This window comes from Aedes aegypti, chromosome 2 (assembly GCF_002204515.2).
Source record: "Aedes aegypti strain LVP_AGWG chromosome 2, AaegL5.0 Primary Assembly, whole genome shotgun sequence".
NCBI lineage: Eukaryota > Metazoa > Arthropoda > Insecta > Diptera > Culicidae > Aedes > Aedes aegypti.
The window spans coordinates 310,211,896-310,235,881 of NC_035108.1; the positions used below are offsets into that span (position 1 = coordinate 310,211,896).

The 23,986-nt window shown below is 36.8% G+C and overlaps 2 protein-coding genes across 2 annotated transcripts; one reads left to right on the forward strand and one right to left on the reverse strand.

Moving 5' to 3' along the window:
• Positions 1-642: 642 nt before the first annotated feature.
• On the reverse strand, positions 643-3,333 carry LOC5564975 (transmembrane protein 186). The gene is made up of 2 exons (XM_001649285.2): positions 2,829-3,333; positions 643-990 (listed from the first exon to the last, which is right to left on the reverse strand). The coding sequence occupies exons 1-2, from the start codon at positions 3,190-3,192 to the stop codon at positions 689-691; spliced, it is 666 nt and encodes a 221-aa protein (XP_001649335.1). The 5' UTR covers positions 3,193-3,333; the 3' UTR covers positions 643-688.
• Positions 3,334-3,379: 46 nt separating this feature from the next.
• On the forward strand, positions 3,380-23,557 carry LOC5564995 (transducin beta-like protein 3). Its single transcript, XM_021845691.1, has 2 exons — positions 3,380-3,529; positions 21,148-23,557. The coding sequence occupies exons 1-2, from the start codon at positions 3,501-3,503 to the stop codon at positions 23,525-23,527; spliced, it is 2,409 nt and encodes an 802-aa protein (XP_021701383.1). The 5' UTR covers positions 3,380-3,500; the 3' UTR covers positions 23,528-23,557.
• The last annotated feature ends 429 nt before the right edge of the window (positions 23,558-23,986 follow it).

A 23,986-nucleotide genomic window follows, 5' to 3' on the forward strand; every position in this document is an offset into this window, starting at 1 on the left:
ATAAATACTTTTCGAAATACCTATCGTATTGCATTAAGGTCAACATCGAAGCCCAAGGGGCTCAGATATCCGTAGCGGTGAATGCGCAGCTAATCACCAGAGCTGAGGGTCGTGGGTTTGATTCCAACCGGTCGAGGATCTTTCCGTATTGGAAATTTTCTCGACTTCCGGGCATAAAGTATCTTTATACCTGGCACACGATATACACTGCAAGAATGATCAATCAGTTAAGAAAGTTCTCAGTCAATAACTTTGGAAGTGCTCCTAGCAGTAGCCTCTGGGACGAATGCCAGAAAGAAGAAAATCAAAACCAAATCTCAAATTTTCAAAAGCAAAAATCTGGAGAATTTAACATCTGTTTAAACTGAAAACTTGATCTATTGTTCACTTGCTGGTGGTGACAAATCGATCAAGTTTTCAGCTCATACGGATGTTTGGTTCTACAGATTTGAGCTCTTGCAAATTTAAGGTTTGGCTTCAATTTTCCTTAACCCTAAGTAAAACACTAATTCCGGTAAATCCATAAAACACGAAACTTAAAAAAGGCAATGTTGTATGCTATCGATAGATCAATATAATTAAAATTATACAGTTCATCACAAAAAGGAATTTCGGATGAAATAATTTCCTAGCCGAACAGCATTTGAAGATCAAAAACAAAGTTTACTTACCCACTAACAAAACGCAGCTAATCCCTTCCGAACACCTTATTGAAAGCTTGCTCGTTGTAAACTTCACCGTATTTGTGTATGAGACGGTACACGTCACCGTTATCGTGATTTTTGACTGGGAAATAGAATTTCAACAACGATCGTCCCAATTCCGACCTCGGCACAATGTCGTCGATCGAGTATATCCGATCCTGTCGTTTACCGTGGAAGTCCACAAATGAAATCTTCACCCGTTTGCAGTCCTCATCGGTGTAGACGTAACCGACCAGATTGTTGGTCAGATAGCTGAACAAGAGCAACGTCAATGTGGATGTGAGTCCTAGAGAACGAAAAAAAAGTAATTAAAATCTCCTAAACTAAATCATATAACAAACTAAACCTTAACCTAAACTTAACATATAATATTTACACATAAACTAAAAGCTCTTTTTTTGAAACCTTCAAGTATACATGTTGTCACAATGAGAGGGGTACCAATAAATTAGTCAGATGAAGTTAAGTATCTAGGGCTCATACTAGATACAAATATTAACTTTCAAAAATCACGTTGGTGGCATTCAAGTAATATGTAACAAATACGTAAACTGTCTTTATCCACTTATTAACAGAAAATCAAAACTATTTCTTAAGAACAAGCTTTTGATTTTCAAACAAATTTTCAGGCCAGTCATGTTGAATGCTGTTGCGTCTGATTCTGATTCTGAAGTTCCCTCTCTGGTATAGTACTACTGTAATGATGTATGTATGGTTTATGTAATGTCCAATGTTGAAACATTGGATTAAATGTCGAATGAAATTATTAAAAATTTTAGACAAACATCGTTGCAATCTTCTATTGCCGTGATAAATGCGTTACATATCTAGGTTAAGTTAGGTTTAGCTAACTGAAAGTTTTTTTTCTGTTATGAACAGGTGAAATCAACTCACCTGTATAAATTCTGAACTGCTACGGCAAATGAAATGTAATATGTTTTTAAACAAAATGTTAATTAATGCTTAAATTAGGATAGTGTTTTCTAACACAGAACACCTGGATATAAGAAATCAAGGTAATGTTTGGAAAGATACTAATTCAAATTTGCGAAAATTCGTTTACCAAATATTAGAGAAAAATTTCATCGAGAGATTGTAAATAGGTACTGTCAAACGGGGTGACTTGATCTAAACGTCATCTACAAATCTAAATTCCTCGTAGAACTTTGAATGGCTGGCCAGCCTACAGAATGGGATGACAGAAGATTGAATCGAATAATTTTGTCATATCAAAAGTCATCAAAAAGGTGAAATTTTTTAAATGTCCTTGTGCGGGGTGACTTGCAACACACAATGCCAATTTAGTTTTTGTCAACAAAATGTTGATATTTTTTATTATTCACACTTGTTAAGAATTGTCATTCGTGTACTTAAAGCATTCGAACCAACAAAAGAGCATTTTGAATACCTTTTTGTAAGACAAATAATTGAACTATTTTTGTATGGTAAAGAGAAGCGTTAAATCATCAAGTTCCAATATCTGAACTGAACAATAATTTTAACGAGTGTTTGTAGTTGATTGATGAATTATATATTTTTTAATTATAAAGTAGACCTAACACAAAAGTTTTTAACTTTTTTTAAACTCTAAATTGCTTAGAAATAAAGTGTTTCAAGTCACCCCGCATAGGTACATTTATATAAAAATGATTTTTATCAAAAAGTTATTGGTACAATTTCGTAAAATAAAATTTTTCATATTATCACTTATTAGTTATAGAAACACCATGTAGAGTACTACTTTTGTAAATTACATCTATCTCATGTTTTCAGGTCACGATTTTGAACCTCCATCAAGTATAAGTTTTGAAGACATTTAAAAGAATAATTATGTTTAATGAATACACATATTTTTATTAACAGCTTTAATCGTGACTATTACTCGAATTGTGAGTCACACGTATTGAAGCACCGATTGAAAATAAATTTTCTTTTGAAATTTGGGTTTTATAGTGAAATTTAGTTGTAAATTACAATGTGTTGCAAGTCACCCCGTTTGACGGTAGTGACTTTGGAGACCATTTTGCCTAAAAACGATAAAAGACCTTCTTTTGAAAAAAAAACTTCGTCTCTTAAAAGAGACCTTACTACCACCAGCCCTGCGAGAACCGCAAATATACTTACCAATGGATCCGCAAATCTGAGCTGCGGTGACACTGAGTATGTCCGCATACGCCAATCCCAAGCATATGGGAACGGTGGCACCAGTGACTCCAACAGGATACAGTTTAAGCCGTTTCACTGATGCTGTGAGTACAATTCCTGGAAAGTGGAAGATGGGATTCCAGCTGCCTTCAGCAGAACCCGCTGCCGGAGACTGTACCACTGGTTGCACTTTGTCGACATTGCCCGCTTGTTCTGGTGATGATTTTGTGGAACTATGTCGCACCAGCCTAGCGGTGCATGTAATCGGTGACTGGTGAAAAAGTTGTGAACCTTTAGCAATCGAAAATCGTGCCGGAGGGCACAAACGAAGGACGGTAAGCATATTTGGATCGCGGAGGACACCAAGCGGCAGGCAATTAGCACTATTTAAGATCAATATCGGTTAAAATTAACAGATTAATCTTTAATTATTTGAATTGCACATAGAAGCGCGTGATGCAACCAGTCAACAACTCGGAACGTACTAGATTAAGCACAAAACAAACCGCTGTCAAAGCGCGCCGGCCAGCCTGAAAGTGTGACAGCTGATTTGAAAACACGTGCGTTTGTTGATGTAGTTGGAAGTCGCTCTCAGAAAGTTATTGGAAGTTTTACGTTTTCTTGTTAATTTCCTTCGCAAAACCCTTGAAAATGAGTGTCAAAATCAAGACTAAAGAAGTGTAAGTATCAGTAGTGTTTTAGTTTATTAATACTCAAGCAGTAAGATATATGAACGGCCTTTCAAAATCGCAAGTTTTGGTCGCTTCAAATGTTGTCTTGCTTGAGTAGGCGGAGGGGGTAGCGCGGTGCTTGTTTTGGTGCAGCAAGTACAGTAATATCTCGATTATATGACGTATCATTTATAAGTTAGGGAATTATTGCAAATTTTGTTTTGTAGTTGATTTTTAATAACATCTGCAATTGAAATAATTCCAACACCCCTAAGATCAAATTTTATAAAATTTTTATGTAGCAACTCAAAGATATATTCTAGACAATATCAGAAAAAAATACTTTATTTTTAAGTGTTATCTCTGAAGATATTCTGAAAAATTACCTACAGGTACCCAGGAATTTATAAAGTTGTTTTTGAAGACAGGGAGTCGATGCCGGTTATGAACCCTTTGCGTGTTATGGGCCCCCTAGAGAAAAAACATAAAATTAACACTCAAAGATTCCTATAAAAATTCACCGGATTGCATTGTTAGTCAGAAATTTTAGGCAACATATTTGGTTTGAGGCGCATGAATTCAGATATTTGAACAGTTTTGTAAATGAAACCACTCAAGAGGGTCCATAATTAGCATTTCCAGGTGGGTCCATAATAGGCAGGTCGGCAGCGAGCCGGATTACATGGGAATCAAGGGAGGGTCCATAATTGGCGATCAAAAGTGAGGTTAGGTTGCAAAAGTTTTTCAAATTAAAATGAATATATACGGTGTGCCTTAAACTGCAAAAATCTTGACAGTTAAATTATTGTGATGAAAGTTATCACTAGAAATTTAGATTTTAATCTTAAAAGATGCATTTATCCCTATTGTAAAAGAGCGCCATCTACGCATTTTAGCTTTACGTTTGATCACCAATAGGAAACGTCATTTTTTTAAACATTCCTATTATGGACCCCGGAAGGGCGTACTATGAAGTAAAGACATTGAACTTATTGTTAGACTCCACAAAACGTATATCCGTCTGGGATATCATTGCGGAAAAGCATCGAGAATGCATTTCAGCTACTAGCATTGAAACCCTATTTCGTGAACAATTCTTGGAAAACTGAAAACTTGAAAACTTTCCAGTATCACTGGAAGCACCATCAGTGCACTAGATTCCGCTCATTTAAGGGAAATTATGTGTTCAAATATTTATCATAAAATAACTATTGTGTCGATCAATACTATTTTTATGTCACAATGTAGCTCCAAGTACAGGTAATCAGCGGCAAAATAAAAATAATTTTAAAAACTTAAAAAAAAAATTTGCCTTTGTTACTACGTATACCTATTCCTGCATTTGTTATCTAAGAATTCCTATTTCCGCTCACGGTAAACAGATTTCGTGACGAACTTAGTAAAACATGCATTATTACGCGTTGCAAGAAAAATTTAGATTCCTGGAAAATCAGATAGCTTTGAAGAGGAAATTTTCCTGGCTTTCAATCTAAGCAAACTATGCTCGTCGTTAAGTGCAATTGACTGTTTGCAATGGTATGACGTTTCCCAATTTTCTCGACATCCATAAAGCGGTCTTTTGTCTAATATTCATAGCTTTTTTTACTACAATCAAAACTAGGCCAAACAGCATATGTTATGCCTATCTCACTAAAGCAGCTCGATGTGGATAACCATTTTCCGCTCGAACAACTTGTTTCGAAAGATTCCTTTGAGCTTTGGAAAGGGAAGATTTCAAAATCATATCCTTGATTTTTCGGTATTTTTAGACCTGACCCCCTCTGTTACGCTGTTTCCAATATCAAGCATATATTGCCTAACTTTCATAGAAAGGACCCTTACGTTAGACGTCTTTATCACATGTTCCCAAAGAGAAACAGCTTCTGAAGCCGTATTGAAAGTATTGAGCCCGGCTTTTCTTATACCAGTATCCATGAACGCAGCTCAAATCTATGCGGTTCCAACCATGGCGTTCCGAACGAACACCATTACCTAATGATCTTCGGAAATATCTATTGAGAACCTTTCACTAGCACCATTATCAACCTTAGGTGTGACATACAGTGATAAAGTTGATTTTTTTTTTTGAGTCAACGTTCAACTTTGTATTTCGTTATTTATCCTGATAGTTTTTATGATCAAACCATAGCTACTACTGCAATAAAGAAGGCTGTATACTAAAATCGACATATCTTTAAAGTTTAGTTTTTTTTTTGATATGAGCGGTTATTGGAACACACAAAATACCTAGTAATCCATGAATTTCAATATTGCAATAATCGCTCACGAGGTCTTAATATAAGGTACCGCGGGGCAAATGGGTAAATGGGGTAAGTGAAAATAATTGGAATATTTTACTGAATATGTGAATTAATGTTTTTAACTCATGCGTAAATCTTTGAGGCCATTGAGAACATTACGATAGGCAAGAGATTTCTGAGATTTTTCAGCCATTATTGCATAATAGAGCGAAATATTGTTAACCTGTCAACTATAACTCCGTAACAAGTTGGCGGCGTGCAATCTTATTTTAATATTTTCTGTAGAAAAAGATGCGGAAAATAATTTTCTGTACCACTTCTAAGTTGTCCCCTCTGACAGTTTTAAACTGCAATAAAAAAAGTTTTAGAAATAATTTGACATAGACCTAAAAATAACTAAATTGAAACACTGTCAATTTTCTAATCACGTGGGGCAAGTGAAAAGTTTCTCATTAGAGATTGAATTTGTGTTTTCTCTATAGGTAGCTATAAGTATAAAAGGTTCGCAATTATCATAGAACAACAGAACGTGCTGATAATTCAAGAAACACTATACTAGCATTAAATGCTATTATCATGGCCAAATCATGGAACTTCTCTAAAAAAAGGTTGCCAAATAATACGGTATTAATATGTTTACTTCGGAAAGCCGATTAAAAAGAAGATGTTGATTGAAAAATTCCAATATAAGAGAACGCACGGAAATCTCGTGGAATGTCTATGTAAAGCTAGTTCAAAACATAAAAAATGGGGTATAGGTGTATCCACATAAAAAGATTCTAAATACTTTATTGAAGGATTTCGTTTAATTTCTCTTGAAGAGTTATCCGACATCATATCCGATTTTCTTAAAAACAAATAATGAGCGGTGGAAATTCTAGAGATCAGAAATGCAATTGCTGTCCCATGATGTAAGAACTAACATTGTATATGTTGCAATTATAATGTTGTCGAATCATTTCAACAAACATAACTGAACAGAAGAAAATTCAAGTAACAAGAATAAAATTTTCTTTGTTTACATATTACTCATGTTATTGCTCATTGGGACGCCTTAACAAATGTTAAAGGTAATGGAAATTGTGAATGTAACTGTTAGTTTTTGAATTTATTGGTCAAAACGATAAACTTTTCACTTGCCCCACCTGTGGGGCAAATGAAAGTAAGGAAAGATTTTTCAAAAAAAAAAATTCTGTACTTTTATCTTCAATTTTACATAAAAATCAATTTCAGTATGCTGCTTATATTTGGTGAGAGTCAAGCCAAAGAATATACACGACCTTATTTGTTTTAATTTAGGGTCTCTAGAATTTGAAGAATCCCAACTATGCGAAATCCATTACCCACTTGCCCCACGGTACCTTAAATAATTATTTTATCAAATGAAAATAATGTCAGACGACTTCATTTGAAAGTTGTTAATATTGCTTGAATATATCCGTGCTTAAAATGTTGGTTTTTGATATGATAAATCAAAACGGAAATTAGGGCATGAGCGGATACTGGTGCATTGATGGTACTATGTTAATGGTACACGCAGAAAAAAAAATTTTGATATCAAATATATTCTGGATCATTACAACAAATTTTCTGTATTATTTGGTGGCTTATAATAGCCTTTCATTGTTTCAACAACTATAAATGATTTAGTTTAAAAATATTTATTGTTGAATTTGACAGCTGGGTATAACGCGGTTCAACAAAAGAAATATTTGATTCAATGCGTTTTTCTTTTGAGACAACAATTTTTTTGCATTAAAATGAAAATTTACTGTTTTATATCAAAGCATAGCTGTTTTTTGATTTTATAATATATTTATTTGAAATAATAACATCTTTTTATTGGCCGCAGTCCCCTCTCTTTTCATTTTGTTTTTATTTTGGAATGAAGAAAAACGAGTATGGCTTTTAAACACTTAATTTATTTACATTTTACATTACTGCTGTAAGTATCTGGGCCACTCTCCAAATGTATAATCATTGGATTCGTGCTCCGCAAGCGACGGGATGAAATTAGCAGTTCAACTTCCTTTTACTAAATTAGTATCAGCGTTTCAATCTTGTATTCCACTGCAATCATTAAACACATCTAATTAGAATAAATATTAAAGAAATAGTCATAACTTACCGAGAATAGTTTTGATCGTTGTTTCATATGTTTCAAAACAATTGATTGAACCTTCCCTGAAGAACGAATAAATGTTTCCGCGCCAGACATTTTTACTTTTGTTTAGAGTAAAAAACAAAATGGCGGGTCACTTAACACTCCAACAATGAAATTAATTGGAACAAATAAATCTTCCAGTTGAAATGAAACTAGGTTCTGTTGTTTTAAAAATATATCTGATTGAGAATGCTGTCCATAATTTCAACAATATTACTGATTCGTTTTGATAAATTCATTGTTGTTTCAACACAGTTTATTCAATTACAACAAATTGACAGTGCTTGTTAAAAATAACAAAAATAATCATTGTTTTAAATGGCTGTTAATTCTCTGCGTGTACTAACAGGGCTGGTAGCAAGTCACTTTTTAGTGACTTAGTCATTTTTTTTCGACCTTGTCATTTTTTTTCGACCTTGTCACTTAAAAGTCACTAAAGTCACTTTTTTCAAGAAAATGGTCACTTAAGTCACTTTTTACGTGACCTAATGATAATGGAATTTAATTTTCTGGGCTGGGTTAGCTTTTCAAACACAAACCAGAGTTGCTTAGTATCAATCATATCAGCTGATGGCTGATGGTCTAAAACTATCAATATCACTTGCGAGCTATCAATATCACCTTGATTTGACAACCAACAGCATTGATGCGACATCGCACTCTAGATCAAAATCACTGCAGAATGAGTGATCACGTGATCATTATCCATGCTATTAGGGGAAATCAGGGTAAAACCGACACTGTGGGTAAGCTCGACACCCTTTGATTTATCATGTTTTGAGCAGATTTTCATGCAGTTTCCACTACGCTATATTTTAACTTGTGAAATGTTGTGTTTCAAATGACATTACAACTAACGCTACCAATAAACTACCAAAATAAACAACAAAATCATATTGGATAACATAGAAGCAACAGCAGTTGCAATATTTCGCTGTTATTCTTTAACAATTCCGCATGTGAAATTTTTAAAATATCATTATTTGTTCTGCGTCTACATCATCATTTACTATTATTACGTTGATACAACATGAAGGAGAAATTAATTTTTAGTTTTTCGACAGCTGAAAACGCTATTGAAAAATAAATGTCCACTCGGGGTAAGATAGACACTTTCATTTGGGGTAAAATCGATACCTTTCTTTGCTTCATCATCTAACTTCAGGGAATCTTTCTAATCGGAAGACTATCTCTGCAGTTTATGTGAGTCTTAATTTTCGAATTCCAGTGAAGTTCACGGATGGCGAACTTGTTAACATGTAAAATATGACACTATATGACTTGCCACAAGCAATCATTAAGTATTTAAAAAAAAAATATTTCTATGCTATCACGTTTGAACTTATTTGATGAAGCTTGAAGAAATTTTTCTCATTTAAAATTGAAGAATTTGAATTATTTTCACATAGAATTTGAAATATTTTCACATAATTTAATCTTATTGTTTATTTACAAACTTTGGTGTTCAACAGTTTTTATAAACTGAAAATAATTACACTTTTCTGTTTTGTTAAAATAAAACAGTGTTTATTTTTACAATCATTCGCTACAACTTCATCTTCATAAGCATTTCATGAAAACAAATTAAAAATATCCATGTGTATTCACCCCAACTATATAATCTTAGCATGGGACATTTGCATTTTTCACATATATTTAGTGGAACTTTGGCCTCTCCTCAATAATTTACGTAATATGTTAATAATCCTTTAAAAGAAGGGTTCATAAATGTCGAAAGTCATGTTTAAAGCATTCTTTTAAATATGCAATGTGATCGTGATGTTCACAACGTATGAATTCTACTCAAAGTGGATGTGTCGGTTTTACCCCAACAGGGTGTCGATTTTACCCGGACTCTCAATTGGCTCACCTAAAAATGATGAAATTTCAATTTGATTTAAATCACTATATAACCTTAATATATCATCCAGCGATCGCAAGGATTGATAGATTTATAACCAATTTGTGATTCTACAACAATTTTAGGTTCGTTTAACAAGCGAAAGTACACACATTTTATCAATAAGCTTAGGGTGTCGGTTTTACCCCGAATTCCCCTAATGTTTTTCAGTGACCAACACATAGTTTCAATCTATCTGCAACACTGTCGAAACTATCGTACTGATAAATTGCCATTTTATCTGCTTAATTTAAAGCTATAGTCTATCGCCATCAATGCACTTGTGATGGAGTAGACAGCATGATGTTGATGTGATATAGAATGATCCGATTTGTATCGCAGTCGGCCTGTACAAATCAGCAAATTTTAAGGTGATTATGAAACGAAGCCACACCACAAATTTTCAACAGCACAAGACTTAAGAACCAAATAACGCTCTGTGTTGAAAATTTATCCCATTGGTCACCACCAGCAAGCAAGCAATTTGATTGATTTTTTATCTCGAACTGTTGTCAGTTTCTCTAGTCTTGTGCACTCGAAAATTCAAAGTTTGGCTTCGTTTTATAATCACCTTGAGCATTGATAGCGACATCGAGCAACTCTGACACAAACAGAAAGAAATATATATTTGTTATCATATAAGTAGACAACTATACTGCCCATAAACGCATGTCAGTCCCATGTTTGCTGGATTTCCTATTCACATGGGACAATTATGCGTTTATGGGCAGTATAGTGTGATTTGGTAATCAAAGCGTCAAGATTCTTAACTCAAGAAAAATAGGAAATCCCGGCTAACTTTCTGGATGAATTCAAGTCAATATTCCGTAGACATTCTGGGAAAAGTTTTGGAGAAGATTCTGGCAAAACTTAGAAAGCAACTTTTGGATGTAATTTTTGTCCGAAATATTTCATAAACTTTTGCCAAATCCACGACCAATATCTGATCTGAGCTTTAGAAGAAATCATAGACCAGCTTTCTGGAAAAGCATTCTAAAAAATCTCCCCCGAAGATAAGCCAGAGACGGCTAGGAATTATTGCGTTTCTTTTGCAATTTTTCCGTTCTGCGTTAGCCGCCAAGTTCTACCGCAGACTTGAGAATGATTGTATCATTGTACGAAACCATCTAATCAAAGTATGCTAGTAGAGTCCACAGCTTTGAAAAACAGCCGAAAACAACTATCATCAGTATGGTTTTCAAGGTATCATAGCAGCTGATCAATTATGCTTTGTGAAAATCAGTAATGTGACAGCTGCGGTAGCTTTCTGTTCAACCGCAGAACGGAAAGTTATCTCTAAAATTGCAATACATCCAAAAAAATTTGATTTTGTCAGAAACTCGTCCAGGACTTCAATAGCTAGTACTTATTTTGCTGGAAATCATTTCGGAAATTACATTTGAAATTCCAACAAATAAACAATACATTTTTCCAACCATTAACCCTTGACCTTGACACTGTTTTTTTACACGACTCAACTACAACTATTTCTTTACAAAAACACGTTTCTATAATGAATTGTTGAACATTGTTTGGGATAATAATTAATCAATAGTGATATCAGTGGCGATTACCTAACGTCAAATCAACCTGTTCATTAATTTCAGCAACAAATATACGATTCCCATCGGCTATTGCTTGCTTTATAATCAAAGTATGCAACATTAGTAATTTTTTCGTCGTAAATCAAATAAAACATGAGGTTAAGAGTCGTCACTGAGTGATGATCATTTTCTGTAATTCATTCATTGATACGTTCAGTTGAAATATAGATATTTGAAGTACGCGTGGAATCATATTCTAATTCTTTATGCACAATTTTGTCTACAACCAACCATTTTTCCTCGATTTATTCCACAGATTAGTTAACAAATGCTTCAAGTAATTCGTTTTACATCTTTACTTCAAAATTTACAATGAATTTTCACCAGAATGTTCCTCATGAACAGGAATTTTGCTAAAAATTCTATCACGAGTTCGTTCACCAGAGTTCATGTAGGTATTTAATTTTTTGTTTTGTTTTCGGACGGAAATCATAAAACTCTTCTATGTTCAGAATTTTGAAGATATTCCGAGGTTCCTTGGGGGACCGACATTCCCTCATATAAAATATCTTTGGCCACCATTTTGTTTTTAGCCAATAAATCAAAAAAAAAAAAAAATATGGGCTGTGCAATGTTAGACAATGAGGAGTTACACTGAAAAAAAAATCATGTAAATCGATTGAATCGTCTCCAAGAAAACTTAAAATTAGAATATGTTTTTTTCTTTTAAGTTTTCTAGATCCTCCTTCGGCCTGAGTGGTATCACAAGCATAAATGCTCATATCTCAAAAACAGTTGAACCAAATCGTGTTATTTTTTCATAACAGACTCTCATCAAAGTGTTTCGAAAAATGAACAACCAAACACGAGAAAAAAATCTGTTGCCTTAAATATGAATGTGGGCTATGGCTACGTGTTGGTACTCCAAGGAATTTGGAAATATCTCCAGTTTCAGACGACCAATGAATAAAATCGACGCATATTATAAAAATAGAAATGTTTTTTGAGAATTTGCGAAAAAATAGTGCAAAAATATTTAAAAACAAAACACTTATCGCGATGTGAATATTTTTTGTTGTAAAAAACTAATGGTGTTAGTATTCATTTTTATGACTAACACTTGTAGTTTTCAAGTCACTTTTTGGTCACTATTTGGTCACTTTTCTGATTATTTTACGCAACACTTTATCCCACGCTACACATTGTTGGTGGACGATGAAACCCAACGTGTGCACTTTCATCGGTAAACGGGCTGCCCGGTATCGTACACGCAATGCTGCCAATGTGGTAGAGAGCTTTTTGTGTTGGAGAGCAGGTACATCACACACCCTGTAGTGGAGATGTCTTGGGTAAGAATTGTAGAGGTAGTATTTAAAGTGAATGAATTGTAAATATCTTTACCCAGACATGAAATAAAAGAGAGGTGCTGACGTGGTAGTAATATCAGTCCGTAGCCTGCGGTGTGGAGCGAATAGCCTTGTTTTGTCGTTTTATTTCAAAAGGTTATGGGCCCAGGAACGCCTGGAGGATGCTGAGGCAGCTTCAATGAGGGACCACGAGGAAGCACCTGGACGAGGAGACATGGCCTAGACGAGGAGGTAGAATCTCGGTGAGGAGGTAGAATCTCGGTGAGGAGGTAGAGCCTGGACGGAAGGTGGGGTCTGGACGGGAGGTGGCTTGGACGAGGTGCCCAAGAGTTGGAGGCCAAGATGCTGAGAACGAGGCTGATGGTGCGGATGCTGGCTGATCGGACGACGAGCTTGGAACAGCTGGAGGAACTCTGAAGTCAAGAGGAGCTTGAAGGACGGCGCGGTTGACCAAAAGGACGATGGTGCAGCTGGCCAGGATAAGCTCGACTAGGAGGAGTTCGGTAGCTGGAGCTTGGTGCCAGGAGAAGCTTAGTGGACAAGTAAGCTCGGGTGGCAGATGGCGGTTTGAAGGTTGTGTGATGAGGAGGAGTGTTGGAGAGCAGGTACATCACACACCCTGTAGTGGAGATGTCGATGGGTAAGAATTGTAGAGGTAGTACTTTAAGTGAATGAATTGTAGATATCTTTACCCAGACATGAAATAAAAGAGAGGTGCTGACGTGGTAGCAATATCAGTCAGTAGCCTGCGGTATGGAGGAATAGCCTTGTTGTTTTGCGTCGTTTCATTTCAACATTTTGAACTACAAATGCCAGTGTGTGAGTAGCCAAAGCGTTAACTCCGACCAGTGCACATCTTGTTACAGCAACCAAGTCGACCAGTGTGAGAGTGCAGATGGGCATGAAAAGAGAGAAATCAATCCACGAGAGAGATTCATTTTGCTTGCTCTCTTTTGGAATTCGCGCCGTCAGCAATCAGCATCACCATTTTTTTTTTCCCCTCATCTGTAGAGCCTTTTAACCACTGCTTCCATTATTTAGGAATATTGTGGTATGACCCATATTTTATTTGGTGCTCATCAAATATCCTTTCACAATTGAGATGTGATAGACATTGGTTGATGTGTCACACTGTCCCAACTGGGCACAACTCGTTTTATAAAGTCTATTACCCTATTAGGACTACCTTGCCAAATTTCCAAGGGCTCTAATAACCCTTTTCCAAATGTTAACGTTCTTTGATTAAGCAATGCTCCGCAGTTGCAGAGTAAATGCTCAGCAGTTTCGTCTTCAGCTTGACAAAAACGACACTCAGAGGATTGTATTTTTCCTATATTTTTAAGATGATACCTACTTGGGCAGTGACCGGTCATCAGGCCAGTTATTACCCTAAGATTTCCTTTATTAAGATTCAGTATAGCCCGGGCTTTAGCTAGACTGGGTTTTATGAATCTTTTCGCTTGCTTGGATGTATCCGTGGCGTTCCAATTGGATTCTACCATGGACATTTCCCATGCTTGTGGTGTGATCAAACCTCGCTTTTCGCATCCTGCGCAGTAGTTTTTGCAATAATTAATCGCAGAATGGCCGCGCCCACCCCCAGCGCCATCGTCGTCACCACGCTTGTTCTACATGTAACAAAAGCGAGTATTTTACACGATGCAAACTATTTTGGTTCAATTCTATGTAAAGATATACATGACCGTGGTGACCATAGATAGTCACAGTTTTAAATTGCAAGATTAGTTTGAAACCAGTGCTGTTGAAATTGTCACTACTTCTTCAGAATTCATCATTGAATGATGACTGATTATTGGGTTATTTTGCGATGACAAATTTACCGGTTTTTATTGGCTGCTTAACAAGAAACTTGTGACGACTGACGAGCCCCCATTATGTATATAACGGTGGGTTTAGAGCTAAGTTGGAGGTGATGATTTCGCATTTTGGAAGAAAACATCAACTTCAAACACTAACGATTTTGCGGTGGGATGTTGACGTTTGATCACGAATAAATGGATCATTGAAGGTAACTCTTTCGGTACTCACCGCATCAAAACAGCGGCGCTACCATATATGGAATTTAACATTGTGACAGCATCGCTGTTATGTCAAACACACAAGACTACGGTGGCGTTATCTGTGCTTTTCATAGCGGCCGTTTTGGTTATTTTAATGATCCATTGACCGAAAACGCACTTTTTTCTTGTTTTGAACGATATTATTACGCTCGACATCTTATTTTTGATATTCTGAATGATCAAAATAGATTTCAAGCTCAAATTTTAGGCTCAATGACATCTTATCCCGACAGTGCGTCCTGTATTAAAATTTTCCAAGGGGAATTAACAGTTTCAGGGCACGGAAAATTTTGAAACAGGATTCTAGTTCAATTTTTAACGAAGATTTAGAATATATATATTGGATACCCATATACAACTCTATTGATAAATTCAACTAAAGAGCTTGATTACTAAATAAAATATAAAATATTTAATTCGATTAAAAAGCTGAGAAAAACACATATTCGAGAATGGTGATTACGCTCTTAATACTAAAAAACTTGGTCCGTGGAGCATACATATTGCAAAAAAAAGAGAAAAAGTTAAGTAAGCAGTGCACAGGTGGATAATAAGGTCACGCGACGGCTCTTGGAATCAACTTCTAAGATTACACTAAAACTTTAAAGGCACAAATCTCGCGAAGAAAGCATCCCACAACAGTGCACTTTTTATTTTGGTTTTGTGCACTAGCAGAAAGCTTAAAATAAGAAGATCAGGAACGTTTGCCAACTATTTCACCAGTTTTGTACCTTTGAAAACGTGAGTAGGGTGGTAAGTCGGCCATTGTGTCGGCCATCTTTGGATTCCGAGATGTTTCACCTTAAGTAGTTGTTCAATCAATCATTCTTCTGTATTCGCCAGCTTTCACAAGGACGTGACAGCTCTCGACTGTTAGAGGATGCGTCAATCTTGTCTTAGAGTTAGAGGTTAATCTCAAATTTTTGACTCTGGTAACGGCCGTCCGAAGGAGGCAACCCTCATATAATGGTCTAGGACTGTACCATCTACGAATTTGTGCGAAATGCTTAATGCTAATTTGATATGAGATAGCATATTTTCCTAATGCATTAGGAATATTAGAAGGATTCCAGAAGCAATGCCCGGAGGAATTTTTAGTAGAATTTGTGAAAGAAATATACGGAGAAATCATTCGATAAATCCCTTTAAACATTCAGAAACAGTTCTCGAACGAATTTCCTTGGATTCAGCAACTTTTCCATATCGGGTAGAATTCCTGAACAAATCACGAATACACGAACATATGCATAAAGATTACATGTCCAATTTCCTGGAAAGAAAATCCTCGAGAAACTCCTATATTTTTTGTGGTCGTATGAAATTTATGTAGGAGCTATTTTAAGAAATCTAAAGACATAATCTGTAGAAATATAAGAAAGAGTTCATGCTACATCTTCGAGAATCTATGTCAGGATCTTTGGAAGAACCAATAGAATAATTTACAATAAGTGGCAAAATTATTGGATGACTGTTGAACAACTAATAGCACAACCAGGAATTGGCTCTGGGGAAGGAGTTTGTTTGTTTGGTGGATGTAAGCTGGATGGTGATGCTTTTAGGAAAAGTATTTTTAGTGTTATAAACGGGATAACAATGATCAGAATTACGCTTCTCTCAAAATGTTTGATTCAACATGTTTCTTGAAATATTTTTGATGCATGAATGTGCTTCTTTTACTTGTATTAATGGACTTCTTAAAAATAAGGTTTTCACTAAAATTAAATTTTGTTCAAACGTACAGTTTTCATCTTTTCAAAACAATGATTTCCATGATTATGGATGACACTACCGAGGATTCATGCCTTCATGGGTCGCGGGTTCGAATCCCACTGGTCGAGGATCATTTCAGATTGAAAATTATGTCGACTTCCCAGACTTTCCTCGTGGAAAAACAGAAAAAATTGTCCTAAATCCACATGTTATCTTGAAATTTAGTGAAAATTGTCTGATCGTGCGAAAAAGCAACCAAAATTTCACGTTTTTCCTTAGTTTTGTGAAAAAACTGCTGTTTTTTGGTATATTGACCCTAATTTGGGTGATTTGTTGATAATAATAATAGTGTATTCTGCAAACATAAGTTTATGGCTGGTATAAGGTATGTCTTTCATAAAAAAGATCGACACACTAGATTCGAACTCTTGCCCCACCGGGTTCGTTTAAGACAACCAATTTTAAAACAGTTATGACTGACAATGGGTAAATATTTTCACACAAGTTTGTAAAACAAAATTATAGCCAATATGTTGAAGGTTTACGAGTACGTTTGATCGCGATTACTGTGTAAAATTAAATTGACAAAAAGTAGAGCTAGCAAAGAATATTGTATGCCTGCATGCGCCTCAAAGGGCCAGCAAAGTTTTGGTTTGGTGGATGTAAGCAAGAGCTTCGCACTTGGGAACTCTTCAGATTTAGGTTATTGGAAAATTTCCCCACTGTCGTTGACACGGCTGGAATTCACAAAAAACTTCTCAATTTGAAACGTAAGCCAGACCAATCAATGGGACCGTAACGAAAAGCGGAAACACACAAGGCTGAAACTCAAAAGGCAGACGTTCTTAGAAGAGTAACGAAAGGCAGGAAGTACCATAATGCATAATATAAAAAGGCGGAATCAGTGAAAACTCTATTCAAGACTCAAATGTATATTTATATCAAAGTTTATTTATTAGTTCAGTTTTACATGTTTTTGTACATTGAATCCAGCCTCCTGACACCGCCCATACAACCCCATTGAAAAATAACGAGCAAACATCTCTGGTTCCTAATGGGAAATGGTTCCCACTGACAGCTTAATGTTTGTAAACAAATGACCGTTTGAGGAATAATAATCGATGATGGCGAAATCTTTTTCTCCGAAATTTTTTTTTCCCGCATAACAACAGTTATTCGAACAAACAAACGCTTGCAAACTATTGGATTGCAGTACAGCAAGTCAATTTGGGTTGAAGTGATAAGCTAGAAACACATTTTAGTATTAGAGGAAAATATCCTTAATATGATTAGGCCATTGTACGTTGTTGCTCTTGAGTTTGATGCTGACCACGAAAACATGGCTGCCTAGCACCGGGTTGATTGAATCATTTCTGTTTCGCTTTGTTTTTGCAGCTAGACAAAGTCTAGCTAGTCTAGTCTAGTGATCCTTTATAAGAGAGATTCGCGGAAGCTGACACTTCTGTCAAAGTGTGAGCCAATCGAGCAGCGAGAGCTGTCAAAGCGTGAGCCAAACGAACATGCGTTATGTTTGTTTTGAGCTTTTCTTGAGGAATAATGTAATCCGATTGAAATTATTTCAGTAAAAGTTGTTTTGTATAGAGCAAAAATATGAAATAGGAGCGGAATTAAAAGGTACACGGTACTCCATCTACTTTTAAGTTTCTCTATATGAGATTCTGCTCAGAGGATTCGAACATTCATTAAAGAGATGAAATATTTTCCTTTTTTGAATTTGTGTCAATGCTATATTTAGTTGTTGATTTTTTCTGCTGTGTATTAGTTTGCAAATGTAGCTCAAAGATCTATAACGAAACAAAACATACTTTTTAGCCATGAGGAAGTCATGTCGGTGTTACAATATTATTCTCGATGCCGAGCAAACTCAGCACTGCTAGTCTGTTGCCAAATCTTTCCATTCTACTTCCGCGTATCTCTCATATAAAGGATCACTAGTCTAGTCTAGTCTAGTCTAGTCATTTCTTCTAAAAAATCCCTGTTGTTGACAACAGCAGCACTGAAACATAGCTTGAATATGTTTCGATTCATTTCGGCGTTGTCAGCATCTCCAAGCGGACCCAGATCCCCTTCAAGAAGCATAGAATTTTGCTTTCTGTTCCATGCTGTTCCTTTCTCAACTCGTCTACTAGCCTATGCATACCAAGGTGATTGTTTCCTACCAACGTAGACTACCTTGTATGCCACGCTTCTAGCAAAATTGTGGACTTCGAAATACCTTCCATTATTCACCCTCATTCTTATTTACGGCGGATTCAACTTTCGATCGAATCCTATTCGTTCGAATTCATAGCCCATTTGATTTTGCTGACGTAAACGGGAATGCGAAACGGTTTTCGATCGAATGAGCATTCGAACGTAAACAAGAATAGGGGTGATTGGTTCGAAGTTGCTTGGATGAAATAGTGGCCGTCCGTTCCCATTTCTACCGTTACGTCTTCGCTCCAAATAGTTGATAAATTTTGTCAATTTTATTGGCAAAGCTAGTTCTTCGTAGGCATCTGTTATCCGTTCAGCCGGCAGGAAAGTGAGAGCTTGTAGTTTTTTTATTGCTAAAAACAAAATTTGAGTAATCATTCCTCACGAATGAGACAATTTCTAAAATTTTGGGAAAAATACTCAAAAGCCAATTCAGGCATTGGAAGAGAAAAACAAATTATTACTAACTAATGGATCATTGAAGGTTGTTTTTGCAAGTGCTCACCGCATCAAAACAAAGGCGCCACTGTATATGGGATTTAACATTGTGACAGCATTGCTGTTGTGTCAAACACACAAGGCTACGGTGGCGCTATCTATGCTTTCCATAGCGGCCGTTTTGGTTATTTTAATGATCCATTTGGAACTCACTAGTCAAACAAGAGAACGTTTTCGGTAGTTCCTATATAGGAAAAATTGAAAAAGAAAACAAAAATATGAAAGGCCCTGGCGATGATGTCTTGCTGTGTGCATTTGAAATGCAAATATCAAATGCGGGAACACCAAATGCGGTAAGATTTTTAACAAGGAAGGCGAAGTCAAAGATTGATTTTCTTTGCTAGGTTGGCGGTGATATGGATCATGGTTGCTTAGTATCCTTTGAATAATTTGATTTTCCGCATTATAAGCCCTGTCTGACCAGATTTGCACTTCAAACGCAAACAGCAATAATTTTTTTGCAATTTCTCATCGTAATAGGCTGATTTTCATCACGCCAATCTGTCATGAAACGGCCTACTTTCCTGCACTGAAGTATGCAGTGCGGGAATAGTCATTACGCAACTGCAACCAGTGGTGTAATGATTCATTACGCAATGCTTTCTCATTACGCAACTGTTTTGAGTTTTGAGATAATTACGACGAGTAATTATCGTAAACTTGTCGCGTAAACTACTATTACATTACAACTTCCAGAGAGTAGCTTATCATTGACATATTTAACAAATGTTTTCAGTTGGCATATTTTACTCAATAGAAAAAGCAATTCGACAGTGTGTGGTATGAAGGCTTGAATGTAAAATTAAAAATCTTTACTTTTCTATATACATTGTTACAATAATTTTTTGACAGATAACTTTAGATACACTTAATTTACAGAACAACAAGCCTGAGAGACTTCCAGTAGAAGCTAGTGTTCCTCAAGGCAGCATTCTGGGACCAATATTGTAAAATATTTTCACATCTGAAGTTACCTCAGGGATGTCAGAAATTGTTATTTGCGGATGCCACAGGCCTCTCCGCCAAAGGACATTCATCTTTGCAAAAATTTGAAAATTTCTCATATTGCTTGCCAAAAATTAACTTATTATATTTCCACATAAACCAAAAGCACTTTATTTGATACCCCCAAGTATGTTGTCACGATGAAAGGGGCTCCAGTAAATTGGTCAGATGAAGTTGAGTATCTACATAAGGCTATAAAATAAAAATAGATATAAATAGATAAATAAATAGATAAAAATTTAATTTTAAAAAATCGCATTTAGGGAGTTCAAGCCAAATGTATCAAATATATAAAATGTCTGTATCCACTTATTAACAGAAAATCGTAGCTTTGTCCTTAAAACAAGCCTTTAATCATCGAACAAATTTTCAGGCCTTACATGTTGTATTTTATACCAATGTGGTCTAGCTGTTGTAACAAATTGTATATTGTAAATAAATCAATAAATAAGTTACGAGTTACATAGAATATCCAATGTTGAAATATTTAAACAAATGTTGAATAAAATTTGTAATAATTTTAGATTAAAAACGTAGCAATCTTTTATTGCCTCGATTGATGCGCTATACATTTTGGTTAAATTAGGTTAAGTTAATTGAAAACATTTTTTTTTCTCTTATAAGCAGGTAAAATCAACTCACATTTAAAAATTCTGAACTACTACGGCAAAAAAAACTGTAAAATGTTGTTAACATAATGTTAATAATAGCTTAGTTTTAACAAATTAGGATGATAGTGTTACCTTACACAGAAAACCTTTGAATGTAATGTTTGAAATGGTACTAATACTGGAATTGACTAAAAAAAAGTTCTATTCGATCTCTACTCTCTTAGTACTAAGCAGCTGAATAACGTTTCTCATGGTAATCTTATTTTCAGATACGAAGTGCAGAACCAGTACAAAGCCTTCTACACGGGCGGTACGGTTCAATGGACATCGGATGGAAGCGAAATGCTGTGCCAAAATGCTGGCGCTATCAACCTGGTGTCGGTCACGGATGATACCGTTGAACCGGTCATTTTTGGCGACGCCGATGAATCGGACGCCGTTTACACGTTTGCGCTGAGCAAAGATAGTCACAATGTGGTTTCGGCTCACCGGTCCGGGTTGATGAAGCTCTGGGACAAGAACTCCAGGCAGGTGAGCAAAATGTGGCGCGGACTTCATCAGGGCCCCATTACGAAGCTGGTCTTCAGTGACGATGATACGTTGATTGCGAGTGGAGGCACGGACACGACGGTTCGCGTTTGGGACCCCAAGGAACAAGTTTGTAAGGGGACATTGAGAGGATGTCAGGGAGTCATTAATCTATTGGTGTTTCATCCGGACGTGGAGAGCAAGATCCTGCTGGCTGCCGGTGATGATGTGAAGATCAATGCTTGGAACTATGAAACGCGAGAGTTGGTAAAATCTTTCGCTGGTCACTTTTCGAAAGTAACAGGCGTTTCGTTTACAAGCGATCACAAGTTCTTAGTTTCCTCAGGTCGCGACAAGATTTTGATTATGTGGAATTACGAAACACAACAAGCGGTCAAAACTATTCCGGTGTATGAGAGTTTGGAGAGTGTTATTGTCCTTCCCAAAGGTGTCCATCTTCCAGGTTTGAAACTGAAATCAGACAAAGTGTACGCTGCATGTGCCGGCGAGGAAGGATTGATTAAGGTATGGGAAATGACCGAAACGAAGATTGTCTTCAAACAGAAGAACAGCTTGGTCACAAAATCTGCAGAAGAGGGTGGTCTAGCCATAACGGATTTGCTGTTTAACAAACAATCTTCCAAATTGGCGATTGTTAGTGCTGATCATAACATCATAATTCACGATCTAGAAACATTCGAATGTTCTAAGCAATTATCTGGCTTCAGCGATGAGATTTTGGATCTTATTCTATTTGGCAAGAAAGATCATTTTCTAGGAATGGCCACAAACAGTAACGATTTCAAAATCTATGATACCACAAACATGAACTGCCAGTTGGTCAAAGGCCACACCGACATCGTTCTGTCGCTATCGGCCAATCAAAACTATATTCTCTCGTCATCCAAGGATAATTCCATTCGATTGTGGCGTTATGATACGGCCAAGTTCACTGTTCAGTGCGTAGCTATCGGTCTTAAACATACCAATGCCGTGGGAAGCATCGCTATAAGTAAAGTATCTGGGAAATTCTGCGCCAGTGTTAGCCAGGACAAATGCTTGAAAGTTTGGAAGATACCAAAAGAGTTCAATGAAACAACGGACGAGAAGGAACTCACTCGGTTGAACTGCACCCTAACCGAATTAGCACACGAAAAAGATATCAATTGCGTGTGCATATCGCCGAATGATCGACTGATTGCAACGGGATCTCAGGATAAAACGGCCAAGCTATGGGATGCAAGTAATCTCAGTTTGGTTGGAGTCTTCCGGGGTCACCGCAGAGGAATCTGGGCTGTTCGGTTCTCTCCTGTAGATCAAATCTTGCTCACAAATGCTGCCGATTGTTCCATCAAGCTTTGGTCACTCACCGATATGACCTGCCTCAAATCACTAGAAGGGCACGAAAGTTCAGTGCTACGAGTAGAATTTCTGTCCCATGGGATGCAATTGCTTTCTGCCGGAGCGGATGGACTTTTGAAACTGTGGTCCATCAAAACCTCCGAATGCCTTCAGACACTGGACAAGCACGAAAGCCGTATCTGGGCTTTGTGCGTAACTGAAGACGAATCCGTTTTCTACAGCGGTGGATCGGATTCTCAGCTGATCAAATGGAAGGACGTTACCGACGAGAAACGAGAACGGGAGATGAACGAACGCAAGGAGGTTCTTCTTCAAGAACAAGAACTGAACAACCTTCTTCAGGACAAGAAACTGCTCAAAGCACTCCGCCTGGCCCTCAATCTCGATCGCCCACTGATGACATTGAAAATCATCACCTCGGTAATCAAAAGTCAAGAACAGGGTCTCCCGGACACCATCCAGAAGCTAAGGAATGATCACAAGGAAACCCTCCTGAAGCACGCCATAGAATGGAACACCAACAGCAAAAACTGTCGACCCGCGCAACTAGTACTGAACATCCTGCTTCAGCAGATGCTCTCCGGGGAATTCCAGGTGTCCGAGCTCAACAAACACCTAGAGGCGGCCTTACCCTACACCGAGCGGCACTTCAAACGGATGACCGAGTACGCCAAGGACCTCAAGTTTATCGAGTACACATTGCACTGTATGCAACCACACGCTACGACACGTGAAGCCAATAAAACCGACAAGGTGTAACGCTGCAGTTCCAGCCTTCAGTAGAGTAAATTTTGTCCCCGTTATTTAATCCGAATGCCGTTAAATGAAATTCCTTTGCGGATGCTGTGTGTGATAATGGATTAGTAAGTGTACATACCATCTTTGAAGTCGCATTCGCTTGTTGACATGAATCAGAGCGTTTTTAAAACCGCACATGGCGGTATACTCTTATCGCCAAGTCATTACCAATGAAGCGAGATCGCCGCTCATTTTGTGTACTTATTCAGCCAACGATTGGGATTGTTTGTTGTTTATCGGTTTCACGTTTGTAACTAATTAACTATTGATTCTTGTGCTGCTGCACGGGCGCCCATAGCCAAGGGAAGCGATTTTCGCGGTCACAAAAAATAAGTCGTAAATGAATGGAATAGGCATTGCATATTTTTCAATGAACACTGTTCAGACGATATAAGAGGAACACTAAATCAGTTCAAGTTC